Source organism: Pristiophorus japonicus, chromosome 4 (assembly GCF_044704955.1).
Source record: "Pristiophorus japonicus isolate sPriJap1 chromosome 4, sPriJap1.hap1, whole genome shotgun sequence".
Lineage (NCBI taxonomy): Eukaryota > Metazoa > Chordata > Chondrichthyes > Pristiophoridae > Pristiophorus > Pristiophorus japonicus.
Genome location: NC_091980.1, coordinates 210,013,531 through 210,041,171, shown reverse-complemented (window position 1 = coordinate 210,041,171; position 27,641 = coordinate 210,013,531). Strand labels below are relative to the sequence as shown.

The following is a 27,641-nucleotide window of genomic DNA, read 5'->3' as shown; positions in this document are numbered from 1 at the left end:
TTACCGTCTATGGGGCAACAACCTATGGCCTCATGAAGAATCTTCTAGCTCTGGTAAAACCAACAGCTAAATCCTATGAAGAATTGTGTACACTGGTCCGGGAGCACCTAAAGCCGAAGAAGAGCGTTTTGATGGCGAGATATTGGTTCCACACATGTCAACGGTCAGAGGGCCAGGAAGTGGCGAGCTATGTCGCCGCATTAAGGCGCCTCGCAGGACATTGTGAATTTCAGGGATTCCTAGAACAAATGCATAGAGACACTTTTGTACTGGGCATTGGCCATGAGGTAATGCTTTGCAAACTGTTGACTGCTGAAACTCCAAATCTAAGCAAAGCCATAACGATAGCCCAGGCATTTATGTCCACTAGCGACAATAACAAACAGATTTCGCAGAGTAAAGCGGTTTCGGCCAGTACTGTGCACAAAGTAACGTCGTTTGAGAGCAGGAATATACATGGCAGAACGTACACGCCGGCTCCTGCTGCACGACCTCAGATGACCCAGAGTCCGCCATCAATCGTTAACTGCCTTGCATTAACACCTTGTTGGCGTTGTGGAAGTGATCATCGGGCCCATCAATGGTGCTTCAAGCACTATGCATGCAACGGCTGCAGAACAATGGGACACCTCCAGCGAATGTGCAGGCGAGCTGCAAACCACCACGTTGCAGAGGAAGATCGATCCACTGTGGATCAGGCTGAATTGGAGACTCGTACTGAGGAGGCAGAAGTGTACGGGGTACACACATTCACCACGAAATGTCCACCAATAATGTTGAAAGTTGAACTGAACAGAATTCCAGTATCTATGGAACTGGACACGGGTGCAAGTCAGTCCATAATGAGTAAAAAGGTCTTCGACAGGCTGTGGTGCAACAAGGCACACAGGCCCAAGCTCAGCCCCATTCACACCAAACTAAGGACTACACCAAGGAACTAATCCCTGTAATTGGCAGTGCAGAAGTCAAAGTCTCCTATGATGGAGCAGTACACGAACTCCCACTGTGGATTGTGCCAGGGGTTGGCCCCACACTGTTTGACAGAAGCTGGCTGGGAAAAATCCGCTGGAACTGGGACGACATCCAAGCGCTTTCGTCAGTCGACGATGCCTCATGTGCCTAGGTTCTGAGCAGATTTCCATCATTGTTCGAGCCAGGCATTGGAAGCTTCTCAGGGATGAAAGTGCAGATCGATTTGGTTCCCGGTACGTGACCCATCCACCATAAGGCATGGGCAGTACCATATATGATTCGTGAGAAAGTGGAAATTGAGCTGGACAGGCTGCAGCAAGAAGGCATCGTCGCGCCGGTGGAATTCAACGAGTGGGCCAGTCCGATTGTCCCGGTACTTAGAGGACAGCACGGTCAGAATTTGTGGGGACTATAAAGTAACGATTAACCATTTCTCGCTGCAGAACCAGTACCCGCTACCCAAGGCAGACGAGCTATGTGTGACCCTGCTGGGGGTGGGAAGATGTTCACCAAATTGAACCTGATCTCGGCCTACATGACGCAGGAGCTGGAGGAGTCTTCGAAAGGCCTCATCTGCATCAACACGCACAAAGGTCTGTTGAGCTGGTCCAGCTCTATAACAGATGCCCATTTGGGATTTGGTTGGCCGCAGCAATCTTCCAACGGAACATGGAGAGCCTGCTATAGTTGGTTCCTTGCACTGTGGTTTTCCAGGACGACATACTGGTTACAGGTCGGGACACCATTGAGCACTTGAAGAATCTGGAAGAAGTTCTTAGTCGGTTGGATCGTGTGGGACTCAGGTTGAAACGCTCCTGGCGCCGGAGGTAGAGTTCTTGGGAAGAATAATTGCAGCAGATGGCATCAGACCCACCGACACCAAGACAGAGGCCATCAAGAACACGCCGAGACCACAGAACGTGATGGAGCTGCGGTTGTTCCTGGGACTCCTTTACTATTTTGGTAATTTCCTATCTGGGTTAAGCACCCTGCTAGAACCCTTACATGTGATACTGTGCAAGGGAGACGACTAGGTATGGGGAAATTCACAAGAGGCTGCCTTTGAGAAAGCCAGAAATCTGTTGCATTCAAACAAACTTTTTGTCCTGTATAACCTTTGTAATCGATTAGTGCTAGCTTGCGCTGCGTCGTCATTGGATATATTCAAGAGGGAGTTAGATATGGCCCTTACGGCTGAGGGGATCAAGGGGTATGGAGAGAAAGCAGGAAAGGGGTACTGAGGGAATGATCAGCCATGATCTTATTGAATGGCGGTGCAGGCTCGAAGGGCCAAATGGCCTACTCCTGCACCTATTTTCGATGTTTATATGTCATACGGGGTCGGGTGTCTGTTACAATAAACTAATGAATCGGGGATTTTGCAACCGGTCACTTATGCGTCCAGGAGTTTGTCCAAGGTCGAAAGGACCTGCAGCATTATTGAAAGAGAGGCTCTGGCGTGTGTTTACGGGGTAAAAAAAATGCACCAGTACTTGTTTGGCCTCAAGTTTGAGCTTGAAACTCACCACAAGCCGCTCATATCGCTGTTCTCTGAGAGCAAAGGGATTAACACCAATGCCTCTGCCCGCATCCAAAGATGGACGCTCACGCTGTCGGCATACAACTATATAATCCGCCACAGACCGGGCACAGAGAACTGCGCTGATGCTCTCAGTCGGCTACCATTGCCCACCAACGGGGTGGAAATGGCACAGCCTGCGGACTTGCTCATGGCAATGGATGCATTCGAAAACGAAAAGTCACCTGTTACGGCCTGCCAGATCAGGACCTGGACCAGCCAGGATCCTTTACTGTCCTTGGTTAAAAAAAACTGTGTCCTCCATGGGAGCTGGTCCAGAGTCCCAGCAGAGATGCAGGAGGCGATTAAGCCGTTCCACAGGCGCAAAGACGAAATGTCCCTGCAGGCGGATTGTCTATTGTGGGGTAATTGCATGGTATTGCCCAAGGCAGGCAGAAATACGTTCATTTGTGAACTGCACAGCATCCACCCAGGCATTGTCACGATGAAAGCCATAGCCAGATCCCACGTGTGGTGGCCCGGCATCGACTCAGATTTAGAGTCATGCGTGCGCCAGTGCAACACTTGCTCTCAGCTGTGCAATGCACCAGAGAGGCACCGCTATGTTTGTGGTCGTGGCCCTCAAAACCGTGGTCGAGGACCCACTTGGACTATGTGGGCCCATTTCTAGGCAAAGTGTTCTTGGTTGTTGTGGATGCTTACTCAAAATGGATTGAATGTGCAATAATGTCTGCAAGCACGTCCACGGCCACCATTGAAAGCCTACGGGCCATGTTTGCCACGCACGGCCTGCCTGATGTCCTAGTCAGCGACAATTGGTCGTGTTTCACCGTGCTGAATTCAAGGAATTCATGACCCGCAATGGGATCAAGCACATCACATCTGCCCCGTTCAAGCCCGCATCCAACGGCCAGGCAGAACGGGCAGTTCAGACCATCAAGCAAAGCTTGAAATGCGTGTCGGAAGGCTCCCTGCAGACCCGACTATCCCGAGTGCTGCTCAGCCACTGCACCAGATCCCACTCACTGGGGTTCCCCCAGCTGAGCTGCTCATGAAAAGGGCGCTCAAAACAAGGCTCTCTCTTGTCCAGCCTGATCTCCATGATCACGTGGAGGGCAGGCGGCATCAACAAAGTGTGTACCATGACTGCGCAAATTTGTCACGTGATATGGAGGTTAATGATCCTGCGTTTGCGCTCAATTATGTACATGGTCCCAAAATGGCTCGCTGGCACGGTCATAGCCAAAGAGGCGAGTAGGGTGTTTCAGGTCAAATTGGCCAATGGACTAATGTGCAGAAAACATTTGGTCCAAATCAAGTTGCGGTTCACCAACAGCTACGAACAACCAGAAGAGGACACCACCAACTTGGACCCTCCAACACACACACAAGTGGCAACCGACATCGTGGTTGACCACAAAGCCGAACTCACCATCCCCAGCAGCCCAGCAAAGAACTAACCAACTCACCCACACCCACATTTGTACCGAGACGATTGACAAGGCAGCAAAAAGCCCCAGATCGTCTCACCTTGTAAATAAGTGTACTATTAATCTCACAGGGGAGTGATGTTATGTATTTAACCCCTTGCAACCTATATATCACCACCACCAGAGGGCCTACCTGTGGGAGTCCCAAGGGATTCCAGCATCTTGGGAGCACTGTATATAAGCAGGCCACCCACGAGGTACCTGCACTCTGGAGTCTTATTAAAGCAGCTAAGGTCACACTTGCTCATTGTTCACAGTACTCAGTTTCATCTTTTATTATGAGTGTATCAGTTTCAATGATCTGTTCACCGATACCCCAAATCCCTTTCCTGTGCTGTATCCTGACACTGAATTTTTTTAAATCTCTGTTCAATGTGATGGTTTCATCAACTTGAACTGGTCAGCATGGAATTTCATTTGCCATTTCTCAGCTTAATTTCTAAATTTATCTCAATCCCGGTGTGTCGGATCATCCTGCTCGTTTCACTTGGTGTCCCCCGACTACACTGCGCGTCATCAGCAAATGTTGTCAGTTTTATCTCTATCATTTATGTCAGTCCCAGCACTGAGCCTTGGAGCAGCCCAGTAGTCATTTCCCACCACTATGATCCAGCTCTGTGTACAACCACTATTGGTCGCCTTTGATGTAGCCAGCTGTCAATCCACTTCAATAACTGTCCATCTATTCTGTGCTTTTCTACTTTATGGACCAGCCTGCTATGTGATACTGGAGCACAAATCTTGCTGCATTTTAGATAAACAATCTTCAGAGTTCCTTTTATCCATGTGCACTGATACCTCTTCAAAGAATTCTAACACGTTTGTCAAGCACGATTCTCTCCCCACACAATTCCCTTTTACAATTAAAAAAAAATATGTGTGTTATGTTTCCTTCATGCCAATCTTTTGGTACAGAGTGGCAGAAAGTGGAAAGTGGGGTGCCACAAGGATCAGTGCTGGGATCACTGTTCACAATTTATATTAACGATTTAGAATTTGGAATCAAAAACACAATTTGTAAATTTGCGGATGACACCAAATTTGGGGCGGGAGGGGGGCTAGGAATAGTCAATACTGAGGAGGACTGCAACAAACTATAAGACAACATCATTAAACTTGCAGAATGGGTATATAATTAGGAAATTAATTTCAACACAGATAAATATGAGATATTACATTTTAAGGAAAATAAGGTGGTCACATATTACTTGGAAAAGAATCTAAATGGGGTAAAAGGAAAAAGGGATCTGGGAGTAAAAATACACAAATCACTAAAAGTGACGCAGGTTAACAAGGTTATATTAAAAAAAAGCAAACCAGGCACTAGGGTTTATTTCTAGAGGGATAGAACTGAAAAGTAATTAAGTTATGCTAAACTTGTATCGAACCTTGGTTAGACCACACTTGGAATACTGTGTAAAATTCTGGTCGCCATATTATAAAAAGGATATAGAGGCACTGGAGAAGGTGCAAAAAAGACTTACAAGGATGATACTGGAACTGTGAGGTTATACCCATCAGGAAAGGATGATCAAGCTGGGTCTCTATTCTCTTGAAAAGAGAAGCCTGAGGGGTGACTTAATAGAGGTCTTTAAAATTATGAAAGTTTTTGATATAGACACAGTGTGTTTTCACTTGTGGGGAAGAGCAAAACTAGAGGCCATCAATATAAGATAGTCACCAAGAACTCAAATAGGGAATTCAGAAGAAAGTTCTTATCCAGAAAATGGTGAGAATGTGGAACTTGCTACCAAAGGATGTGGTTGAAGTGAATAGTATAGATGCATTTAAGGGGAGGCTAGATAAGTATGAGGGAGAAGGGAATAGAGGGTTATGCTGATAGATTTAAATGAGGAAAGACGGAAGGAGGCTCGAGTGGAGCATAAACGCCGGCATGGACTGGTTGGGCCAAATAGCCTGTTTCTGTGCTATGTAATATTATGTAAACTTCTGATTCTGATGATTCCTTATAGGTTCCTGTTAGTATGAGTGCTCTTGTATGCTGGCCATTCAGACCCAAGGCCTTATCGTCTTTCGGTGTCTTTAACATTTCCTTCAATTCCTTATTGTAATTACTAACATTCTTCAAATGTCCTCCTCATTAGTTCCAGGAAAGTGTCAACACAATTTCCTGTCAATACCGATACAAATACATTGTTCGGGATACCTGCCATTTCCCAGCTGTTTAATATTTTCCTAAAATCCTAATCTTGTCTGTTTCCACCTGTTGAACTCGGAAATGATCAGTCAGTTTACCATTGATGTGAAGATCTATGTTTGAGTAACAACCTCTTTTCTGCCCTTATTTTTTTCCATTATCCCCCATGCTGACCACAAGGATTTCCCCTTATTCCTATTGAATTTCTTATCCAGTGATTTAAATTGACTTTCTGTGCCACTTTTGCTCAAAGCTTTGTCCTTCTAACAATCTATTCTAGTCGAGCTCCATTAATTCATTCTCTGAAAGTCTGCCTTCCTAAAATTGAGTAAGAATAAAACGTATATTGCGAAACGGATACCAATATTTCCACGATTATATATTATTTTGTCGTTCATTTACATTTTTGAGGCTACTTGGTTACATACTTGACTCAAGTTCAGTGCTGTGGCCTGATTTGTGCCATTTTCAAGATCCTTTATGGCCCAGTGAGATGTGCCACCACACCATCATGGGGTAACTAACTGTGTAAATGATATTTCTGTCGGCTAATTATTAATGCTGTTTATTAACTCACCACTCTACTGAAGTATTTATCCAAAACCTCGACAAAATTATGTATAAGTTCATACACTGCCAGTTCATTCTGAAAATTAAAAATAGAATAGTTACTTGTCTGCATTATCTGTATTTCAATATCATCAATAATCTGGGTGAGCAGTGGGTGATTGCAGTTCATGTGGAATGGACATAGTTGGTAAGACTGAAAAAGGATTCTTGCACATGAATGTGAGGAACTAGGATGGAACCTCATGATCTCATAGATAAAGGAATGGCTGAAGAATAAAAAGCAGAGAGTATGAGTAAATGAATGTTGCTTGCATTGATGACCTAGCGGTGTGCCCTAGGGATCTGTATTGGGATGACTTTTGTTTTCTATAATTTTTTTAATTCATTCTCGGGATCTGGGCGTCGCTGGCAAGGCTGGCATTTATTGCCCACCACTACTTGCCTAAAGAAGGTGGCAATGGGCCTTCTTGAACCTCTGAAGTTGGTGTGGTGAAGGTGCTCCCACAATTCAGTTCTTGTTATTTTTTGTAATGATTTTGATACAGCTGAATGAAATGTTAGGCCACTTCAGAGGGCAGTCATCCACGTTGGTGTGGGATTGTAGTCACATATAACAACTTGTATTTATATAGCGCCTTTAACACGTTGAAACGTCCAAAGGCGCTTCAAAGGAGTATTATAAGATTAAAAAATTGACACTGAGCCACGTAAGGAGAAATTAGGATAGGTGACCAAAAGCTTGGTCAAAGAAGTAGGTTTTAAGGAGTGTCTTGAAGGAGGAAAGGGAGATAGAGAGGTGATGAGGTTTAGGGAGGGAATTCCAGAGCTTAGTGCTTAGACAACAGAAGGCACGGCCACCAGTGATTGAGTGATTATAATCAGGGATACTTAGGCAGAATTAGAAGAGCGCAGACATCTCCGGCGGGGGGGGCGCATTTAGGAGATTACAGATCTAGGGAGAGGCGAGACCGTGGAGGGATTTGAAAACAAGGATGAGAATTTTGAAATCAAGGCGTTGCTTAACCAGGAGACAATGTAGGTCAGTGAGCACAGGGGTGATGGGTGAGTGGGACTTGCTGCAAGTTAGGACACGGGCAGCCGAGTTTTGGATTACCTCTATTTTACGTAGGGTAGAATGTGGGAGGCTAGCCAGGATTGCGTTGGAATAGTCAAGTCCAGAGGTAACAGAGGCAAAGATGAGGGCTTCAGCAACGGATGAGCTGAGGAAAAGGCGGAGACGGGCAATGTTACAGAGGTGGAAATAGGCGGTCTTAGTTATGCTGCGGATTTGTGGTTGAAAGCTCATTTCAGGATTAAATGACACCAAAATTGCGAACCAGTATAGGCCAGAACCAGTGAGGAGAGATTTCCTTCCTTAAAAGGACATTAGTGAACCAGTTAGGTTTTTACGACAATCTGACAGTTTCATGGTCATTTTTACTGATACCAGCTTTTTACTTCCAGATTTTTTTTTTAAGAACTGAATTTAAATTCTCAAACGGCCAAGGTAGGATTTGAACTCGTGTTCTCTGGATGAAAGGTTTGGATATGGGAATAGGGGCATTTATACCAAAATTTACGGATAACAAAAATGTAAGGAGCATGGCAAATTGTAAGGGAAACTGCAGGGGGAAATAGACTCATGGAGGAGATAGTTTAGGTGATTGTCATCATCATCATCATCATAGGTAGTCCCTCGGAGTGGAGGATAACTTGCTTCCACTCAAAGTGAGTTCACAGGTGACTGGAGAGTCCAATGCGGGACCAACAGTCTCTGTCACAGATGATCGGGCAGCCTAGATTGACACATGTTCCTTCCGCTGTCTATGCTTGGTTTCTGCTTCTCGGCAACGAGACTCGAGGTACTCAGCGCCCTCCCGGATATGCTCTTCCTCCACTTTGGGCGGTCTTGGGCCAGGGATGTTGCACTTTGTCAAGGAGGCTTTGAGGGTGTCCTTGAAGCGTTTCCTCTGCCCACCTGAGGCTCGCTTGCTGTGTCGAAGGGGATTGTGCAGATTATGTAGTAAATGCACTTCAACAAAGACAAATGTGAAGTAATATATTTTGGAAAAAAAGAATGGAAATTCAATCTAAATGGGAAAACCATCAGTGGTGTGTTTGGAATAGAGATACACAGTTACACGGGTCTTTAAAATTAGAATTGAAGCTGAAAAAAGCCATGAAAAGGGCAGATGGGATTCTGGGTTTGACGGATAGGGCACTGAATACAAAGAAAGGAGGCGAGATGAATCTGTACAAGACATTGGTTAGGCCGCAGTTGGATCACTTGTTGAGTTTTGGACATCTCATTATAGAAAATATATTGTAGCCATGGAACAGGTACAATATTGATTTAATAGCAAAATACCAGGGAAGAGCAGGTATAAATATGATGAGAGACGTGGAAAAATTAGAACTGAATTAATTAGAACAGATAAGGTTGAGGAGGAGTTTACATAGAAAATAGGTGCAGGAGTAGGCCATTCGGCCCTTCGAGCCTGCACCACCATTCAATAAGATCATGGCTGATCATTCACCTCAGTACCCCTTTCTTGCTTTCTCTCCCTACCCCTTGATCCCTTTAGCCGTAAGGGCCATATCTAACTCCCTCTTGAATATATCCAACGAACTGGCATCAACAACTCTCTGCGGTAGGCAGTTCCACAGGTTAACAACTCTGAGTGAAGAAGTTTTTCCTCACCCCAGTCCTAAATGGCTTACCCCTTATCCTTAGGCTGTGTCCCCTGGTTCTGGACCTCCCAAACATCAGGAACATTCTTCCTGCATCTAACTTCTCCAATCCCATCAGAATTTTATATGTTTCTATGAGATCCCCTCTCATCCTTCTAAACTCCAGTGAATACAGGCCCTGTCGATCCAGTCTCTCCTTAACTGAAGCATTCAATTTTTTGACCGGAATTTAGGATGGTTAATAGTGAAAGATTATTTCCACTGGTCAGTGAATCTGTACCAAAGAGGAATAAATTTAGGATTAGCACTAAAATAATAATGAAAGATTTGCATTTATATAGCATCTGGACGTCTCAAAGCACTTTACAGCCAATGAAGTACTTCTGGAGTGTAGTAACTGTTGTAATGTGGGCAACACAGCAGCCAATTTGTGTACAGCAAGCTCCCACAAATAGCAATATGATAATGACCAGATAAACTGTTTTTGTTATGTTGATTGAGAGATAAATATTGGCCAGGACACCGGGGATAATTCCCCTGCTCTTCTTTGAAATAGTGCCATGGAATTTTTTACGTCAACCTGAGAGGGCATTCAGGGCAGCGGTTTAATGTCTCATCCGAAATACAGCACCTCCGACAGTGCAGCACTCCCTCAGCATTGCACTGGAGTGTCAGCCTAGATTTATGAGCTCAAGTCCCTGGATTAGGACTTGAACCCACAACCTGCTGACTCGGAGGAGAGTGTGCTACCCACCGAGCCACAGCTGAAAGGGGAGGTTAGAATATGGAATTAATTACTGCAAGTGGATATGGAAGTTGAGTCAATTACAGTACCTAAGAGAGACTTAAATAAACACTTGAAAAATGAAAAATGTTGAAGGATACATAGAACAAGCTGGGAAATGTGAATGGAATAAATAACTCCAATGTGGTGCTAACGCTGGTAGAGACACACCAGGCTGAACAGATCCATCACAGACCCAATCCACATCCGGACCAGGGTCAAGCAGGGCTGCGTCATCGCCCCAACCCTCTTCTCAATCTTCCTCGCTGCCATGTTCCTCCTCACAGTCAACAAGCTCCCCGCTGGAGTGGAACTAAACTACAGAACCAGTAGGAACATGTTCAACCGTCGCAGTCTCCAGGCCAGATCCAAGACCACCCCAACCTCGATCGTCGAGTTACAGTGCGTGGACGACGCCTGTGTCTGTGCACATACTGAGGCTGAACTCCAGGACATAGTTGACGTATTTACTGAGGCGTACGAAAGCATGGGCCTTACGCTAAACATCAGTAAGACAAAGGTCCTCCACCAGCCTGTCCTCGCCACACAGCACTGCCTCCCAGTCATCAAGTACACGGTGCGGCCCTGGATAACGTGGACCATTTCCCTTATCTCGGGAGCCTCCCATCAACAAGAGCAGGCATTGACAAGGAGATCCAACACTGCCTCGTGTGCAGCCTGCGGCCGCTTGAGGAAAAAAAAAATGTGTTTGAAGATCAGTCCCTCAAAACTGCCACCAAGCTCATGGTCTACAGGTCTGTAGTAATACCCGCCCTTCTGTATGGCTCAGAAACATGGACCATGTACAGTAGACACCTCAAGTCGCTGGAGAAATACCACCAACGATGTCTCCACAAGATCCTACAAATCCCCTGGGAGGACAGACGCACCAACGTTAGCGTCCTCGTCGAGGCCAACATCCCCAGCGTTGAAGCACTAACCACATTTGATCAGCTCCACTGGGCAGGCCACATAGTTCGCATGCCAGACACGAGACTCCCAAAGCAAAGCGCTCCACTCTGATCTCTTTCATGGCAAACGAGCCAAAGGAGGGCAGCGGAAACGTTACAAGGACGCCCTCAAAGCCTCCCTGATAAAGTGCAACATCCCCACTGACATCAGGGAGTCCCTGGCCAAAGACCGCCCTAAATGGAGGAAGTGCATCCGGGAGGGCGCTGAGCACCTCGAATCTTGTCATCGAGAGCATGCAGAAATCAAGTGCAGGCAGCGGAAAGAGCGTGCGGCAAACCAGTCCCACCTACCCCTTCCCTCGACGACTGTTTGTTCCACCTGTGACAGAGACTGTGGTTCTTGTATTGGACTGTTCAGCCACCTAAGAACTCATGGTAAAAGTGGAAGCAAGTCTTCCTCGATTCTGAGGGACTGCCTCTGATGATATGCTGAAATTGCTACTGTTCTATGAAATCACTGCCTTATACAATATAATATTGTCATTTGCATTTTATGAGAATATTCAATGACAGAACAGGGTTAGTCACTAACTTTTATATCTGCTCTGTTGTTTACTTTGTTTTATAAAGTACCACTAAGGTCTGAAAGTTCTCAGTATTATAAATCCTTGTCTACCTTACTGTGTCTATAACAGATTGACAACAGCTTATATATGAAAGACATTAATTGGTTTTAGACGGTTACATCTTCTATTATTAAAATGACACCTCAAGAATGTAAAATTTCACTACCTGGAGTTTGTGCCCAGATACACACATAATCAATTACGTGGCTTAAAAGATGTAGAATTTTGGGTGAGAGTTACATGCATAACTACAATACACTCAAATCTGCTCTATCTTTTATGGCCATCCATCAAACCTTCCATCCGAATGAATTTCTGCCCACAATATTGGTCAGACACCCGACTCAAGTGCGAGTATTCTTCAATAGCACTCGTTCGAGGGCCTCTCAACATTCTGTCTTGACTTTTAAGCACAGCAGGAAAAAAAGTGTCATTTCTCTGGTCTTAAAGAATTGCAATTTAGAGCATTCAAACCTAACGGAGACCTCTGTATTTTCTGTTCCTTTTTATGCATTTTTATGGCAAAATATAAATGATAATGAAGTTTCCCCGATTGTAGGTGCTGTGCCTGATGTGCATGAATGATGGTTAAATGAGTTTTAAGACTCAAAGGCAAAATATACTGGGGTGGGTTTGGTGTTTCCTTGGGCCCTGATTGTTCACACTGATTTATACCCATTTTAATTTGGGGGCGTATTCTAATGAGATTGGGATGATGCTTGGGTGTAACTTGACATCGGCAAAATGAGGAAGGACGAAACTCCAGGCCTACATAATTTTGTTGTCATTTGGTACACACTTGCTGCATATTTATGTAACAGTACATTCTGCACAAAAGCCAAAATGTTTTCTGCTGGGGTCGCTGTATGTTGTGGGCAATGAGTAAATGGGAATAAAGACATCTGCCAACATAACACAATAAAGGGCAGACTCAGTGCCGAGTACAATGGAGCGGCATAATCTTTAACAGTAGCGTGAGTGGGATTGAACCATCTCGTTAAAAAAAAATGGCTCCTCATTGTCAGATCCAAAAATAATAAATTGAAAGACTGTCACTGAGAAGAGCTGCAGAGTCAATGTGACTGAAGTTTTCTACTGACAGAACCAGTAGGAGAGAGAGAGAGAAAAGCATCAAACCAAAAGTAAAACATCAGGCTCAAAGTAAGGTTAGCCTGTATTGGAAAGCTGGCCACAATTGCTGACAGTGTCAAAAGACATTTACCTTTCTTCAATAGCGGAGGAGTAGGCTGCATCATGGAAAGTCAGTTCAGATGGTGTCAGTACTCCATTATTCATATTACTTTGACCACTAACTCCACGTAACACCTCACAGTCATTGATTAGAATGGTTAAATATCCAAAAACCATGTGCATCAGTCCAATAAAAAAATGAATTCTAAATATAAATGATACCTCTCTCCTGATATGAGCAGGTCTGCAAAGCTATGTGAAATGGCAGCTGTCATTCCACAGCAGTGTATTGGAAAATTGGTGCAGAAATCAGATGCTTTTATTGACTTTATGCACTACTGAGTTCCCAAACAGATGTATCTCAATACATTATATATTTATTTTTACATTACAACAGTGACTACATTTCAAAAGTACTTCATAATATTGGAATAAATTTCTGGCTAGGTAATGCCATTCACAATGGAGTATTACTTCCTTGTGAAACCACAGCAATATTACCATGACTTACTGCCTTTGGTATATATTAATCTTAGTAATCATTTATTGCTCTCTTCAGACAGTTCTGGAGTTTTAATGCAATAAATAGCAGCATGGCAAGTCAGACTGAAAGGATACAGGTTTTCCTGCTGCTGTCCCACACAGTGAGCTCGCAACCTCAGCCAAACCCACAATAGAAACATAGCAATTTACAGCGCAGAAGGAGGCCATTGCAGCCCAACGTGTCTGCGCCGGCTGACAAAGAACCGCATGGCCCTTGGTCAGCAACCCTAAAGCTTACATATAGACCTATGATCAATGACGGAAAGGCAAAGAGCACCCAGCCCAACCAGTCCGCCTCACATAACTACGACACCCCTTATACTGAAAACGTTATAATGATGGGGAAAGAAAAGAATGAATCAGAAGACCAATCACTCCAAGCCAATGTATCAGCCCTCCTAACCACTAGTTACAGAAGCACGGACCACACACGACCAGCTCCATTGGGTGGGCCACATCGTCTGCATGCCCGACACGAGATTCCCAAAACAAACGCTATATTCGGAACTCCTACACGGCAAGCAAGCCCCAGGTGGGCAGAGGAAACTTTTCAAGGACATCCTCAAAGCCTCCGTGATAAAGTGCAACATCCCCACCGGCACCTGGGAATCCCTAGCCCAAGACCGCCCCAAGTGGAGAAAGAGCATCTGGGAGGACGCTGAGAACCTTGAGCCTTGTCGCCGAGAGCATTCCGAAAACAAGCGCAGGCAGCAGAAGGTGCGGCAAACCAGACTCACAACCCACCCTTTCCTTCAACAACTGTCTGTCCCACCTGTGACAGAGACTGTAATTCCCATATTGGACTGTACCGTCACCCACGAACTCACTTTTAAAGTGGAAGCAAGTCTATTTCGAGAGACTGCCTACGATGATGATGGCATTCAACACAAAATGCACCAGCACAATTTAGTGTAAATTTAGCTCATTACCAGCTTCACTGTGAGTGGACTGCGTATGTGTGACACTGCTATCCTGTATCAACTAAGTGCATTAGTTCATTCTTTTTTTTTAAAACTCAAGTAGTCGAAGCCCACTGATAAAATAATTAATACTAAATGTGAAGATTGATGCTGGCTCTTTTACTCGCTGGTACTGCAGTAACTTTTCCAATCATCCCCCAAGCTGGTGTGGGCTTGAAGTGGGGTATATTGAAAACATGTAGAAGATAAACAGATATAGAACATGTTATAGCCAATGAAGTTCAGAAAATATTGCTTCAGTGAGAATGGTAAATGCTGCTTACCTCTGCATCATCAATCCCAATGATAACAAAGAGCGCAGCATACTGACGATACACCAATTTAAAATCCTTGTACTCAACAAAGGAACACTGGAGGAAAGATGAGAAGCATTTTCAGAATTTCTAATCTCAATTAGTCATGTTGTTTTGTAAATGGGATTCTATTAATTTTTCAAACTTAAAATTTTTAAAATTATTTTGCTTAGGCATTTTCTTCCCTCTTTGGATACTTTTGTGTCACACGTCATTTCCCAACTCATTGGCAATGTGATGCTAGGCCTCGGAAATGCTGTTTCAAAGTGGGCTGTTGGGAAGTACCAGGCTGATCTAGCCCAACAGTTTTAGTTTCCTTGCTTGGGAATCACCACCTGATGCCTACCATTCTTAATCTGTTGAGGAAGATCTGATGATGTAACTCTTCTTCTACCCCCAATTTCTCCTGCCATCAACTCTCCTACACCAGGAGGGTGGGCATAGTACTTTCACACAAGCCAGTAACATCGCCGCCACCATGCCCACTTCCTCCCTGCAGAGAGCCGGAGAGAACTCATCTGACTTTTAAAACTTGCTACTATGACAAATCCTAGTGAAGTGCTCCCCTACTGTAGCAAATGGGAACAACAGTATATCAATATGGTACATGAGAATACAATTACATTTTTAACAAAGATTCATTCATGAATCCAAGACTGATTCAGTAACTTTTAAAAAAAGTGTTAGGACTTTTACCTGATCCTTTGTTCGCGAAAGGCAACTTTTAATGACATCAGCTTCTAACAGCGTTCTTTTGTGGATTTCCACGGGTTCGTAATACCTGCAGAGTCTCATTTGCCCTTGTTTGTTCACCAAGAGGAAAAACTTAATCATTTTAGTAAACTTCTGAACCAAGACAAATGGTGTTCCTTTTTGTTTCTTTCACAATATTTCTGAAAAAAGCAACAAAATATTATAGCTCATTAAATTTGTCCTTGGAATTAGAAAGAAGCCTCAACTTTATAAACAAGATCATTTTCAGTGTGTAAATAAAATAAGTTTGACAATTTTAAAGATTAAAAATACATTAACCATCACTAAAGCTTTATAATCATTTATAATAACTTTCTCATTGCAACTCTGATACACAGTGTAAATATTTAAAAAATCAATTCGGAACCAGGGATGAGTGTCAAGCTAAGGTAAGTGTCCATCAAACTGCAATTGTATTCTGCTTTTTTTTGTAACTGCTCCTCAACAACAATAAAGATGTATTTTTTTATTGCAGCAACAACATTTGTAAGACAAAAGAAACTTTGAAGAGCTTACAGAAAGTTTTACTTAAATTAGTGGCACGGTAACATATTGTGATGGAGTGCCATAGTACTGAGCCATGGAGTGATCATATTCAGATTTCATTCAGCCCTCCCTCCCCTCTGCAGTTTTACAGCTTTCGAGCATAGTGACTTCATTGGCTGTAAAGCGCTATGAGATGTCCGTTGGTCGTGAAAGGCATTATATAAATGTAAGTCTTCTGTTTTTTCCTTTTTAGAGCTGGTGGAGACCAGGTAACTCTCTGCAAGAGGGCAGAAAAATTGGATGGCGAACTGCTCTCACTTACTTCTGATTAGAAGACAAAGAGTATCATAGGCCGTGGCCTGGAAACTCTGTTCTCTTGGATTCAGGAATTGCATGGCCAAGAGGAAATCAGTGCGGGCAGAAAATGTGGGTAGAGGGAAGTGGGTGAATTCTTTCATGGAAAGATAATGTCTCTTCAAAGAATAGAAATCCTACTTGACAAACAGCAGGTAATATTTTTCTATTACTTTTACAGTACCATAACCTCTGGTACAAGACAAATTGTTACTGATTATTGGTAAAATAATGAAACCATACAAAACAGCAACTCTCTATGACATCCCCTTCAGCATAAGACAGCATTATAGAGCTGTGTAGGTATCTCAAACAATTTTAATAATTACTTTAAACATTCAAAATGTTCAAATAATGTCTGTTACCTAAATAATAATCTCATTATGTCATATCAGATAGCAATCCAAAAGCAAAAAAAAAAAGGAGGTACTGCCAAAGCATCCTTCCTTAATAAAACAAGTGACTACTATGTGAAAGTAGGACTTCAGTCATCTTGCTATCAGTTATATCAGGAACGAAGAACACTAGGAACTGTCCAGTAAAACTATTTGAACCAGATTTTAACGTGATGTCAGTGTGACCTGAAGTATATTTTTATTAAGCTTGAATCTTCCTGGAACAAAGTTTAACATTTTGAAGACATAAAACAAATATATTAGAAAATGGAAAATTACTAACATTTCTAAAATAACACATTTTTGTTTTAATTAAAACATCATATTTTTAAGGTAAAACTTTATGTCCTGAGGAAATGAGACAGAAAGTAGCTGCTATTCGTTAAATAGGGTGTGTGCTAAAGATAATTCTGACTGGTTACAATACAGAGGAACTATATTTGGACTCCATTACCCTCGGACTAATTGTACACTACCTACCAGGCAACTGAAAGGGCAACCTATAAAGAAACTAACAGCTGCCTCATGCAGGGCTGAGTATGGCTCATGGTTACAGTGACTTCCACTCCAGTATTTCTACTGCTGCATTCCAGCCAAATTCTGCAGATGCTATAAATACCTCGTTATCGCTGGTTCACTTGACGGGAAAACCCCATTCACAATTCAAAGAAAAAATCTCCATTGTTGTCTAATCATCCGAAATTGATAGTAATTCAGTGTGAATTGCTACTTTGAAGCATTTTACATAGAAACTACCAATGGTGTAATCAATAAAAATAGATGCAGCTGGCCCCCCCCAATCACTCAGCGGGTAACTGCACGTTGTTCTACCGAGCTCTGTTCACTGGTGCATGCTGAGTTCAGTGATATCCGTCAAAGCAGCACTGGGGGTTTGTCGTTGGTCTCGGCATCCCTGGGTTAGGGATAACAGCCAAGGTTCTATCTCCTCATCATTATTTACTGACTGCTGCCGGAAAATGCCTGAGTGGGCATTGTGAGCGCAGCATTAGAGCGTTGCTATGAAGGCCCACACAATCAAAGAAGAAAGAACTTGCATTTATATAGTGCCTATCACACATTCGGGATGTACGACAGTGCTTCACAAAAAAAACATTAATTTTGAAGTGTAGACGGTTGTTTTGCAAGGAAACAAAGCAGCAAGATCCCATAAATGAGAAAAATGACCAGTTAATCTGTTTTTGGTGGTGTTGATTGAGGAATATATGCTAGCCATAGACCCCATGCTCTCTCAAATAAGTGACTTCAATCACCAGAACCTGGCCCCAGTTTAATGCCTTATCCAAAAGGCTGCACCTTGAACAAAGCAACACCCACTCAATACGGCACTGAAGTGCAAGCCAAGATATTGTGTTCCAGTCCGTGGAGTGAGTCTAGAAACCACAACTTTCTGACTAAAACTTGAGAATGCTAGTGGGTGTGGGTGAGTGGGACTTGCTGTTGGATAGAATACAGACAGCGGAGTTTTGATGAGTTGAAGTTTTGAGAGTGTGGAGAATGCGAGGTTGGCCAGAAGAGCATTGGAATAGTTGAGTTTGGAAGTGACAAAAGCATGGATCAGAGTTTCAATGACACATGCGCTGAGATAAGGATGTTATAAACGATGTTACAGGCCTGAAAATAGGGGATCTTTGTGATGGAAATTATATCTCGCTTGAACAGTACACTGAGGTTGCATACAGAGTGGTTCAGCCTGAGATTGTGGTGGAAAAAGGGATGGAGGTGAGGGTACGGAATTCATGCCAGGGGCTGAAGACAGTGGCTTCAGTCACCCCAATATTCAGGTGGAGGAAATTATGGCTCCTCTAAGACTGGATATTGGACAAGCAGTCTGATGCAACCGAGGCAGTTGTGGGGTTGAGAGTGATGGAGGAGAGGCAGAGCTGGGCATCGTCAAGGCACATGTGAAATTTGACCTCATGTCTGTAGGTGATATCTCCAAAGAGCAGCATGGAGAGAAGAGGGCCAAGGATGGACTCTTGGGGGACTTTCAAGGTGACAGTGTGAGGGGGAGAGAGGAAGCCATTGTTAAAGAGGCTCTGGCTACAACTGGATAGGTAAGAGTGAACCAAGAAAGGGCAGTCCTAACAAATTGGACAACAGAGGGCAGGTGTTGGCGGAGGATGGTATGGTTGGCCATGTCATAAGCTTCAGAGAGGTCAAGGACATGGATAATACATTCACAAAGAATGTTGTTTGTGACTTTGGTTCAGGCTGTTCTGGTGCTGTTGGGGGACAGGGGGTATTAAAAAGAGAGAGTTGCAGGAAAGGTCTTGGGAGATAACAATATGTTTAAGGACCATAAAAAAGAAAGGGAGGTCAGAGATGGGACAGTCGTTAGTGAGGACAGATAGGTTATGGATGGCTATTTTGAGGAAGGATCAATGATAGTGGGTTTTAAAAATGGGTCTGTGGAGAGGGAGCTATTTAAAATGTTAGCCAGTATTATTGCCAAGAAAAGTTAGGTGGTCAAGAGTTTAATGGGAATGGGGTTGAGGGAACAGGAGATAGATCTCAGATAAGATGAGCTTGCTGAGGGGAGAGGGGAGAAACCAGTCAGATGCAGGGATTCAGGTCTAAGGCAGGAGGGGGTCTGGTGGAAGGTGGGCAAGGAGGAAGGGGAAGGCAGCATAAGTAGCTGAATGAGTGTTGGATGGATAGTTAACGCTGGAGGCCATCTGGATAGCGATCAAGCGTAAACCCCCGGAACAGTCAGGCTGCACACTCCAACCGCTGGCCCAGTTAAATCAACAAATCGATAAAGGCCAGTATCAAACTGGCTCCTGTTTGTCCGAATGGCTATACTACTACACTGGGGTGCTGATCTTAGCTACTCGGTAAAAGGTATGTATGTGTAAAGGCAAAAGATTATAGAAAGCTACCCCAATCCCTTCCCGTTTTATTAATAGGTCCGCTTAGATAAAACACCTCAAATATCTGAATAAAACGTCTCTTAAAATGGTATCTGTAAAATAGAGATATAATCACTGCTTTTAATTTTTTTTAAAGAATAAAAATGTGAAATAACAGAGTTCTACCCCATTTCTAACGAAGGGTCTCAATCTATACTCGAACACTTCAAGCAGTCTTTCGTCTGATGCGGAACTCCGGTAGCGATGTCCTGGGGCGACATTTTTTGTTTTTAATACTGGGTTCCTTCTGCCTGTGGAATTCCAGGTAGTGCACACAGGAGCAGGCATGTTCCCAACGCAGCCAGTGAGCAGAGGCTAGGTAGGTGGGCGCCGCCGCGCCTGCGCACTGTCGCCCGGGCTGCCAGGCCTGTATTTGGCGAAAGGGCCGCGGCCGCCCCTCCCCCACAGTGCAGCGCGCCGCCATATTCTGCAGAAAGAATGTCAATGGTGGCTCGCTGGCGGCGCTGAGACCTCGTAGGGCTCGTCTCTCCTCCCGTCAATATAACAATAATCCCCTATTAATTCACAATAAACATGGACGAACATCCCGTAGGAATGTCCTCGCATAGTAATTCCGGCGGCCCTTTGCTGGGCCCGGGAAGCAACGGCGGCGGTAACAACAACAACGGTGGAGGAGTACGGCAGCAGCAGCAGCAGCAGGGTCAGCAAGAGGAGTTGCAGCGGCCCCAGTACACCATCCCCGGGATCTTACACTATATTCAACATGAATGGGCCCGCTTCGAGATGGAGCGAGCGCACTGGGAGGTGGAGAGGGCCGAGCTACAGGTAGAGTGACAGGCGGCGCACACACGCCGGGGGCCGGGACTCGGGGATCCCAGGGTAGTGGGAGGGGGAAAGCAGGAGAAACGAACAGCGACATCTGCTCGGAATGTGCCGTACGCTTCTGTGTTCAGTGTCCGCCCGGGACCGGGGTCGCTGGGGGAAAGAGCGATAGAAACAGCGGCTGGTATTTACCCAATTGTGTGAGCATCCTCGCCGCCGCCATTTTGGTTTCCAATATGGCGTCAGCCTGCTGACTGTAAATAGCTGGGAAGATTTTTGTGTGGGCGCCCGCGGCCCTCAGGCTCGCCCGGTGCCCCTCATATATCAACTTTATTCTCTTGATTCCAGTTCGTCTCCGATTTATGCTGCTGTCAGAAATTGTGCGAGCCTTGTATGTGTCTTTGGACAATCAGATCGCAAGGGCTTCCAAGAGCTGGCTATCTGATCTTGTACAATGTGGATTGTTTGATCGTTGCTTGGGTAGCATTTCATAAGTACTTCATGTAGGACATGACTCAGATCCCGGAATTTGCCCGAAACTGTCAGCCTAGACAAATATGTTTAGCTTAAAGCGATTCAGTCGTGATCCGACAAGTTGCGGCTGATCACATCATTGGACATGGTGTAACATACAGTTGAATGACGCGATATAGTTTTAATAACAGCTTATTTTGTAATATTGATTTGCAATTTCATTTAGAAGCTATGATTCTCAACAGATACACATTATCGTACTAATACGGTATAACTTATAATAATAATGGAAAGCATGTGACAAAAAGCACGGAGTTTAAGTTGATCGTTCAGCAAGTTACTGCCGTTGTACTACTTTATACCCACTTTTGAAGTTAATTCCAACAACAGCCTTATTTTGTGATGCACAACATGTACAAACGATTGTCTGCAGTAAAGTAATATCTTGTGGCTTCAGAGGCTGGATATTGTGTAATGATGTGTGGAGGAGTACCGACAATGTAAACATGGGGAGGCGTTCACTTCAAATTTTAGTCACGTATTTAGTCACGTTGATTGGTTTGTAATTTTTTTTCACCAACTGAATTTTAATCGAGTACCTTGCATCTAATATACATTAGGGAAGTCATGTTATGCACAATCAAAAATACGTTTTTACCCACAAAAGAGCAAGCATGTTCTGTAACATTCATCTGGCTAAGAGTAAAAACGTAGAAAATCTATGAAAAGAAACTTGGTGATAACTGGATTGTTTTCATTATTAGGAAATATTCAGTAATTACTTAATGTCATGTACTTAGAATTGTTTAATCCCCTTGAGTCATTTACTGTGTGATTCACATTTAAGACTTTTATCAATGTCCCATTGATTCTGTTATTAATACTATGTTAAAGGAAATACATTTTCTAATCTGTATACATATTCCAAGCATTTCACATTGCAATATTACACTACTTCGTTTAAGTGGAAAATGGAATGGCATCATCCTTGCTTTGGTATTGAATTATTGTTTCCATTTTGAGAGTTTATTCCCACAAATATTTTTCAGTATCTCCATAAATACTATGCTTTGAAATATGAACAAGTGTTACCTTGGCTGAGCGGCAGCATTTGCCTTTGAGTCAGAAAGTTGTGGATTCTAGCATCACTCTAGGTTTTGATAAGAACATAAGAAATAAGAACAGGAGTAGACCCTATTGCCCATTGAGCCTGCTCCACCATTCAATAAGATCATGGCTGACCATCCACCTCAACGCCGCATTCCCGCCCGATCTCCAAATCACTTGATTCCCCTAGACTCCAATAGTCTATCTTTCTCGGCTTGAATATATTGAAAGACTTGGCATCCACAGCCCTCTGGGGCAGAGAATTGGAACGATTTACAACCCTCTGAGTGAAGAAATTCCTCCTCATCTCTGTCTTAAATGGCCTTTCCTTTATTCTGAGACTGTGACCCCTAGTTCTAGACACTCCAGCTAGGGGAAACTACCTCTCAGCATCTACCTTGTCAATCCCCTTCAGAATCTTGTATGTTTCAATGAAATCACCTCTCATTCTTCTAAACTCCAGAGCGTATAGGCCTATTCTGCACAGTCTCTCATCATAAGACATATCTCTAATCCCAGGAATCAATCTAGTGAACCTTTGTTGTACCGCCTCTAAGGCAAGTATATCCTTCCTTAGATAAGGAGACCAAAACTGCACAGTACTCCAGATGTGGTCTCACCAAGGCCCTGTACAATTGGAGCAAGACTTCCTTACTCTTATACTCTAACCCCCTTGCAATAAAGAACAACATGCCATTTGCCTTTCTTATTGTTTGCTGTACCTACATGCTAGCTTTCTGTGTTTCTTGCACAAGGACACCCAAATCTCTCTCAACACCAACATTTAAATGTTTCTCACCATTTAAAAAAATATTCTGTTTTTCTATTTTTTCTACCAAAGTGAATAACCTCACATTTCCCTACATTAGACTCCATCTGCCACCTTACTACCCACCCACTTAGTCTATCTATATCCCTTTGCAGATGCTTTGTGTTCTCCTCAAGCTAGCTGTCCCACCTAGCTTTGTATCGTCAGCAAACTTAGATACATTACATTCAGTCCCTTCGTCTAGGTCATTAATATAGATTGTAAATAGCTGATCCTTGCAGTGCCCCAGTTAGAGTCTGCCCACCTGAAAAAGACCTGTTTATCCCTACTCTCTTTTCCGTCCGTTAACCAATCCTCTATCCACGCTAATAGAAACATAGAAAATAGGTTCAGGAGTAGGCCATCCGGCCCTTCTAGCTTGCATCGCCATTCAATGAGTTCATGGCTGAACATGCAACTTCAGTACCCCCTTCCTGCTTTTTCGCCATACCCCTTGATCCCCAAGGTACATTACCTCCAATTCCACGAGCTCTTATCTTGTGTAATAACCTTTTATATGGCACCTTATCGAATACCTTTCGGAAATCCAAATATACTATATCCACTAGTTCCCCTTTACCTACTCTGCTTGTTACATCCTCGAAAACTCTAATAAATTTGTCCAACACATTTCCCTTTCATAAAACTATGTTGACTCTGCCTAATCATGTTATGATTAGGAAGTGCCCGAATATCACTTCCTTAACAATAGATTCCAGCATTTTTCTGATGAGTGATGTCAGGCTAACTGGCTTGTAGTTCCCTGTTTTCTCTTTCCCTCCTTTCTTGAATAGCGGTATTACATTTGCTATCTTCCAATCTGCTGGGATCGTTCGAGAATCTAGCGAATTTTGAAAGATCAAAACCAATGCATCCACTATCTCTGCAGCCACCTCTTTTAGAACCCCAGGATGTAGGCCGTCAGGTCCAGGGATTTGTCAGTTTTAGTCCCATTAGTTTTTCTAGTACTTTTTCTCTAAAATTAACTACAATAAGTTCCTCACCCTCATTAGACCCTTGGTTCCCCACCATTTTAGCTATGCTTTTTGCGTCTCCTATTTTGAAGACAGATACAAAATATTTGTTTAACGTTTCTGCCATTTCCTTATTCCCCATAATAATTTCTTCTGCCTCAGTCTCTAAGGGACCAATGTTTACTTTTACTACTCTCTTCCTTTTTACATTCTTATAGAAGTTCTTACAATCTGTTTTTATATTTCTTGCTAGTTTTCTCTCGTCGTCTATTTTTTCCCTTTTTCATAAATTTTTTGGTCACCCTTTGCTGGTTTCTGAAACTCTCCCAATCCTCAGGCTTACTACTATTTTTCACAGCATTATAAGCTTCTGCTTTCAATCTAATGCTATCCTTAACTTCTTTAGTTAGCTACGGATGGATCACTTTTCCTGTGGAGTTTTTGTTTCTCAATGGAATGTATTTTTGTTGAAAATTATGAAATATTTCTTTAAATGCTAGCCACTGCTTCTCTATTGACATGCCCTTTAATCTATTTTTCCAATCTATCTTAGCCAACTCGCCCTTCATATCTATGTAATTGGCTTTATTTAAGTTTAAGACTCTAGTTCCGGACTTAGGCAAGTCACACTCAAACATAATGTGAAATTCTATCGTATTATGATCACTCTGACCCAGAGGATCCTTTACTATGAGATTGCTAATTAACCCTGTCTCATTACACAATACAAAATCTAAATTAGTCTGTTCCCTGGTTGGTTCCATAACATATTGTTCTAGGAAACTGTCCCGAATGCATTCCATGAACTCGTTCTCCAGACTACCTTTACCAATATAATCTAGGCAGGCACTTCATTGCAGTATTTAGGAAGTGCTGCATTGTTGGATGAAATGTTCAACTGAGTCCCTGTCTGCCTGTCCTGATCCCATAAATAATCTCATGGCATTATTCAAAGAATAGGAGTTCTCCCAGCAATCATTTATTCCTTAACTTGCATTTATATAGCATCTTTTAACGTAGTAACACATCCCACGGCGTTTCACAGGAGCTTTATCAAACAAAATTTGACACTGAGCCACATAAGGAGATATTGGGGCAGATCAGCAAAAGCTTAGTCAAAGGCGTAGGTTTTAAAGAGCGTCTTAAAGGAAGAAAGATATATAGAGAGGCGGAGAAATTTGGGGATGGAATTCCATAGCTTAGGGCCTTGGCAGCTGAGGACGGAAACAGATTAACTAGTCATGTTGAACCTGTATGCAAATTGGCTGCAAAGTTTGCCCACATAACTGACTACACTTCAAAATACTTTAAAACAGCAAAATACTGTGGATGTTGGAAATCTGAAATAAAAACAGAAAATGCTGGAAATACTCAGCAGGTCAGGTAGCATCTGTAGATAGAGAAACAAAGGTAATGGCCCCAAGTTTCGTGCCGCGGCGAAAACGGCGCACCTCCGAGCTGGGCGCCTGTTTTTTGCGCCAAAAACTGCGCCTAAAAAAAAAATCCGATATGTCTGCTTGGCGCGGCGCGCTCTTCGCAGCAGGGGGCGGAGCCTAACACTCACGCCGATTTTCTAAGCAGCAGGGGACGGGTACAATTTAAATTAGCCTTCGTGGTGCCGGCAACCCTGCACGTGCGCGTTTGAGCGTGCGTGCATGCGCAGTCTCACACAAACATTGGCACTCGGCCATTTTTTAAAATACTGCAGAAAAACTGAAGATTTGTTTCTTGGACCCCTGCAAAGGCTTGTAATTTAATTTTTTTTAATATTTCTGTGTGTGAGGGAGTGCTTTTAGCAGCACTGCTGAATAAATCACCTGCTGAAATCAGTGAGTTCAGCTTTTCGCTGCTAAACTTGCAGAACTGGTGCTGCATTGGTGCATGCAAATTAAGGACTGTGTGTTTGGAGAAATAAGAGTGCCAATTCAACTTTGCAATAAAACGTGGTGTTGACAATGCAGTACCCATTCTGCAAATTTAAATATAAAACTGTCGATGTGGCTGCCTCTCCCTGTCCAAATGGCCTCAGTCCCCCTCACAGCTCGAAGGCTGCTGCTGTATCTTCGGCTGCCGGCCAGCCACTGACGCCGCTGATATCCTATGGCCGAATGGCCTCACATCCGTCCGCTGCTGATTCTTTGGCTGCCGGCCAGCCACTGACGCCGCCCCTAAAGCGTGGCCGAATGGCCTCAAGAACCTTAATGAGCTGCGTGTGTCCTGCGTTGATTCTTCGGCTGCTGGCCAGCCACTGACGCCGCTGCTATCTCATGGCCGAATGGCCTCACATCGGTCCGCTGATTCTTCGGCTGCCGGCCAGCCACTGACGCCGCTGATATCTCATGGCCGAATGGCCTCGGGTCCGTCCGGTGCTGCTTCTTCGCGGCCAGCCACGAAGAGAATGAAGGCCTGCCTCAAGCACTGCAGCTCAGCTCGAAGCTTGCTGCCGCTGCCGTCGAGACACTGACGCCACACCGCTGCCCATCTCCAACATGAAAGGCCTGCCTGAAGCACTTTCACACAGGTAGGAACATGGTTTATTTAATCTTTTCTTTGCTTATAAATTTTTATTCCGGTTGGATTTATTTGTATAATATTTGTATAAGTATAACTAAGGATTGATTGTAGAATTGAATGACTTCCCTTCCCCCCCCCCCCCCCCCACCTCGTTCCCTACGCCTAATTTGTAACCTACGCCTGATTTTCTAAAGTGTAGACAAGGTTTTTTCGAGCGTACAAAAATCTTCACTTACTCCATTCTAAGTTAATTTGGAGTAAGTTTTCACTCACGAAACTTTGAAATCAGGCGTAAGTGGCCGGACACTCCCCCTTTTGAAAAAAAAAATTCTGTTCCAAAGTGAAACTGTTCTACCTGACTAGAACTAGAGCAAACTAAATGTGGAAAATTCCGATTTCTAAGATACTCCGTTCTACACCAGTTGCCCCTAAAAATCAGGAGCAAATCATGTGGAAACTTGGGGCCAATGTTTCAGGTTGATAACCTTTCATCAGAACTGGAAAAAGTTAGAGATGTAGCAGGTTTTAAGCAAGTACAGAGACAAGGAAAGGAGGAGGAATGAACAAAAGGGAAGAAGGTCTGTGATACTGTGGAAGGCAGGAGAGATTAAATGCCTGAAGGGATAATGGTGTAAGGCGAAAGGGAATGGTAACCAGACAAGTAAAGAAACAAAAAATGAGTCTGGAGGAGATGGAAATGGGAGAATCATTACCAACAGCTGCTGAGCCAATAAATGGGGGCAATGATTATGAACTGAAATTGTTGAATTCAATGTTGAGTCTGGAAGGTTGTAAAATGCCTAATGAAAGGATGAGGTGCTGTTCCTCGAGCTTCATTGAAACAGTGTAGGAGGCCTAAGTCAGAGTGGGAGTGGGACAGAGAATTAAAGTGACATGCGATCGGAAGCTCCGAGTCACGCTTGTGGACTGAACGGAGGTGTTCCACAAAGCGGTCACCCAATCTGCGTTTGGTTTCTACAATGTAGAGGAGACCGCATTGTGAGCAGCGAATACAGTATTCTAAATTGAAAGAAGTACAAGTAAATCGCTGTTTCACCTGGAAGGAGTGTTTGGGGCCCTGAACGGAAGAGGTAAAAGAGCAGGTGTATAAAAGCATTTCCTGCGCTTGCACAGGAAGGTACCGTGGGAATGGGAGGGGTTGTTGAGTTCCCCTTGTCCTCGCCTCCAACCCCACCAGCCTCCACATTCAACGGATAAGCCTCCACCATTTCCGCCACCTCCAGCATGATGCCACCATCAAACACATCTGCAACGTCCTGGTCCACTCCTCAATCACCCCCAACACCCCCTCCC

The 27,641-nt window shown here is 43.8% G+C and overlaps 2 protein-coding genes across 8 annotated transcripts in view; one reads left to right on the top strand and one right to left on the bottom strand.

The window, feature by feature from the left end:
- ap4s1 (adaptor related protein complex 4 subunit sigma 1) overlaps positions 1-21,013 on the bottom strand; it is a 35,355-nt gene extending 14,342 nt beyond the window's left edge. Inside the window, exons 1-4 of one of the 4 annotated variants that reach the window (XM_070879026.1) lie at positions 20,643-21,013; positions 15,446-15,642; positions 14,720-14,806; positions 6,738-6,806 (exon numbers count right to left, since the gene is read on the bottom strand). In XM_070879026.1, coding sequence (XP_070735127.1) covers positions 6,738-6,806; positions 14,720-14,806; positions 15,446-15,583 — 294 coding nt within the window. In that variant the 5' untranslated portion in view covers positions 15,584-15,642; positions 20,643-21,013. Of the gene's footprint in view, positions 1-6,737; positions 6,807-14,719; positions 14,807-15,445; positions 15,643-19,793; positions 20,086-20,642 lie in introns of those variants that run through there. The other 3 variants (XM_070879029.1, XM_070879027.1, XM_070879030.1) reach the window with 3 other exon arrangements.
- Positions 20,066-27,641, top strand: part of strn3 (striatin, calmodulin binding protein 3) — a 231,786-nt gene continuing 224,210 nt past the window's right edge. For 3 of the 4 annotated variants that reach the window (XM_070879025.1, XM_070879024.1, XM_070879023.1), the window contains exon 1: positions 20,067-20,453. In XM_070879025.1, the coding sequence (XP_070735126.1) occupies positions 20,202-20,453 (252 nt within the window). In that variant the 5' untranslated portion in view covers positions 20,067-20,201. Of the gene's footprint in view, positions 20,454-27,641 lie in introns of all 4 variants that reach the window. The other variant, XM_070879022.1, reaches the window with a different exon arrangement.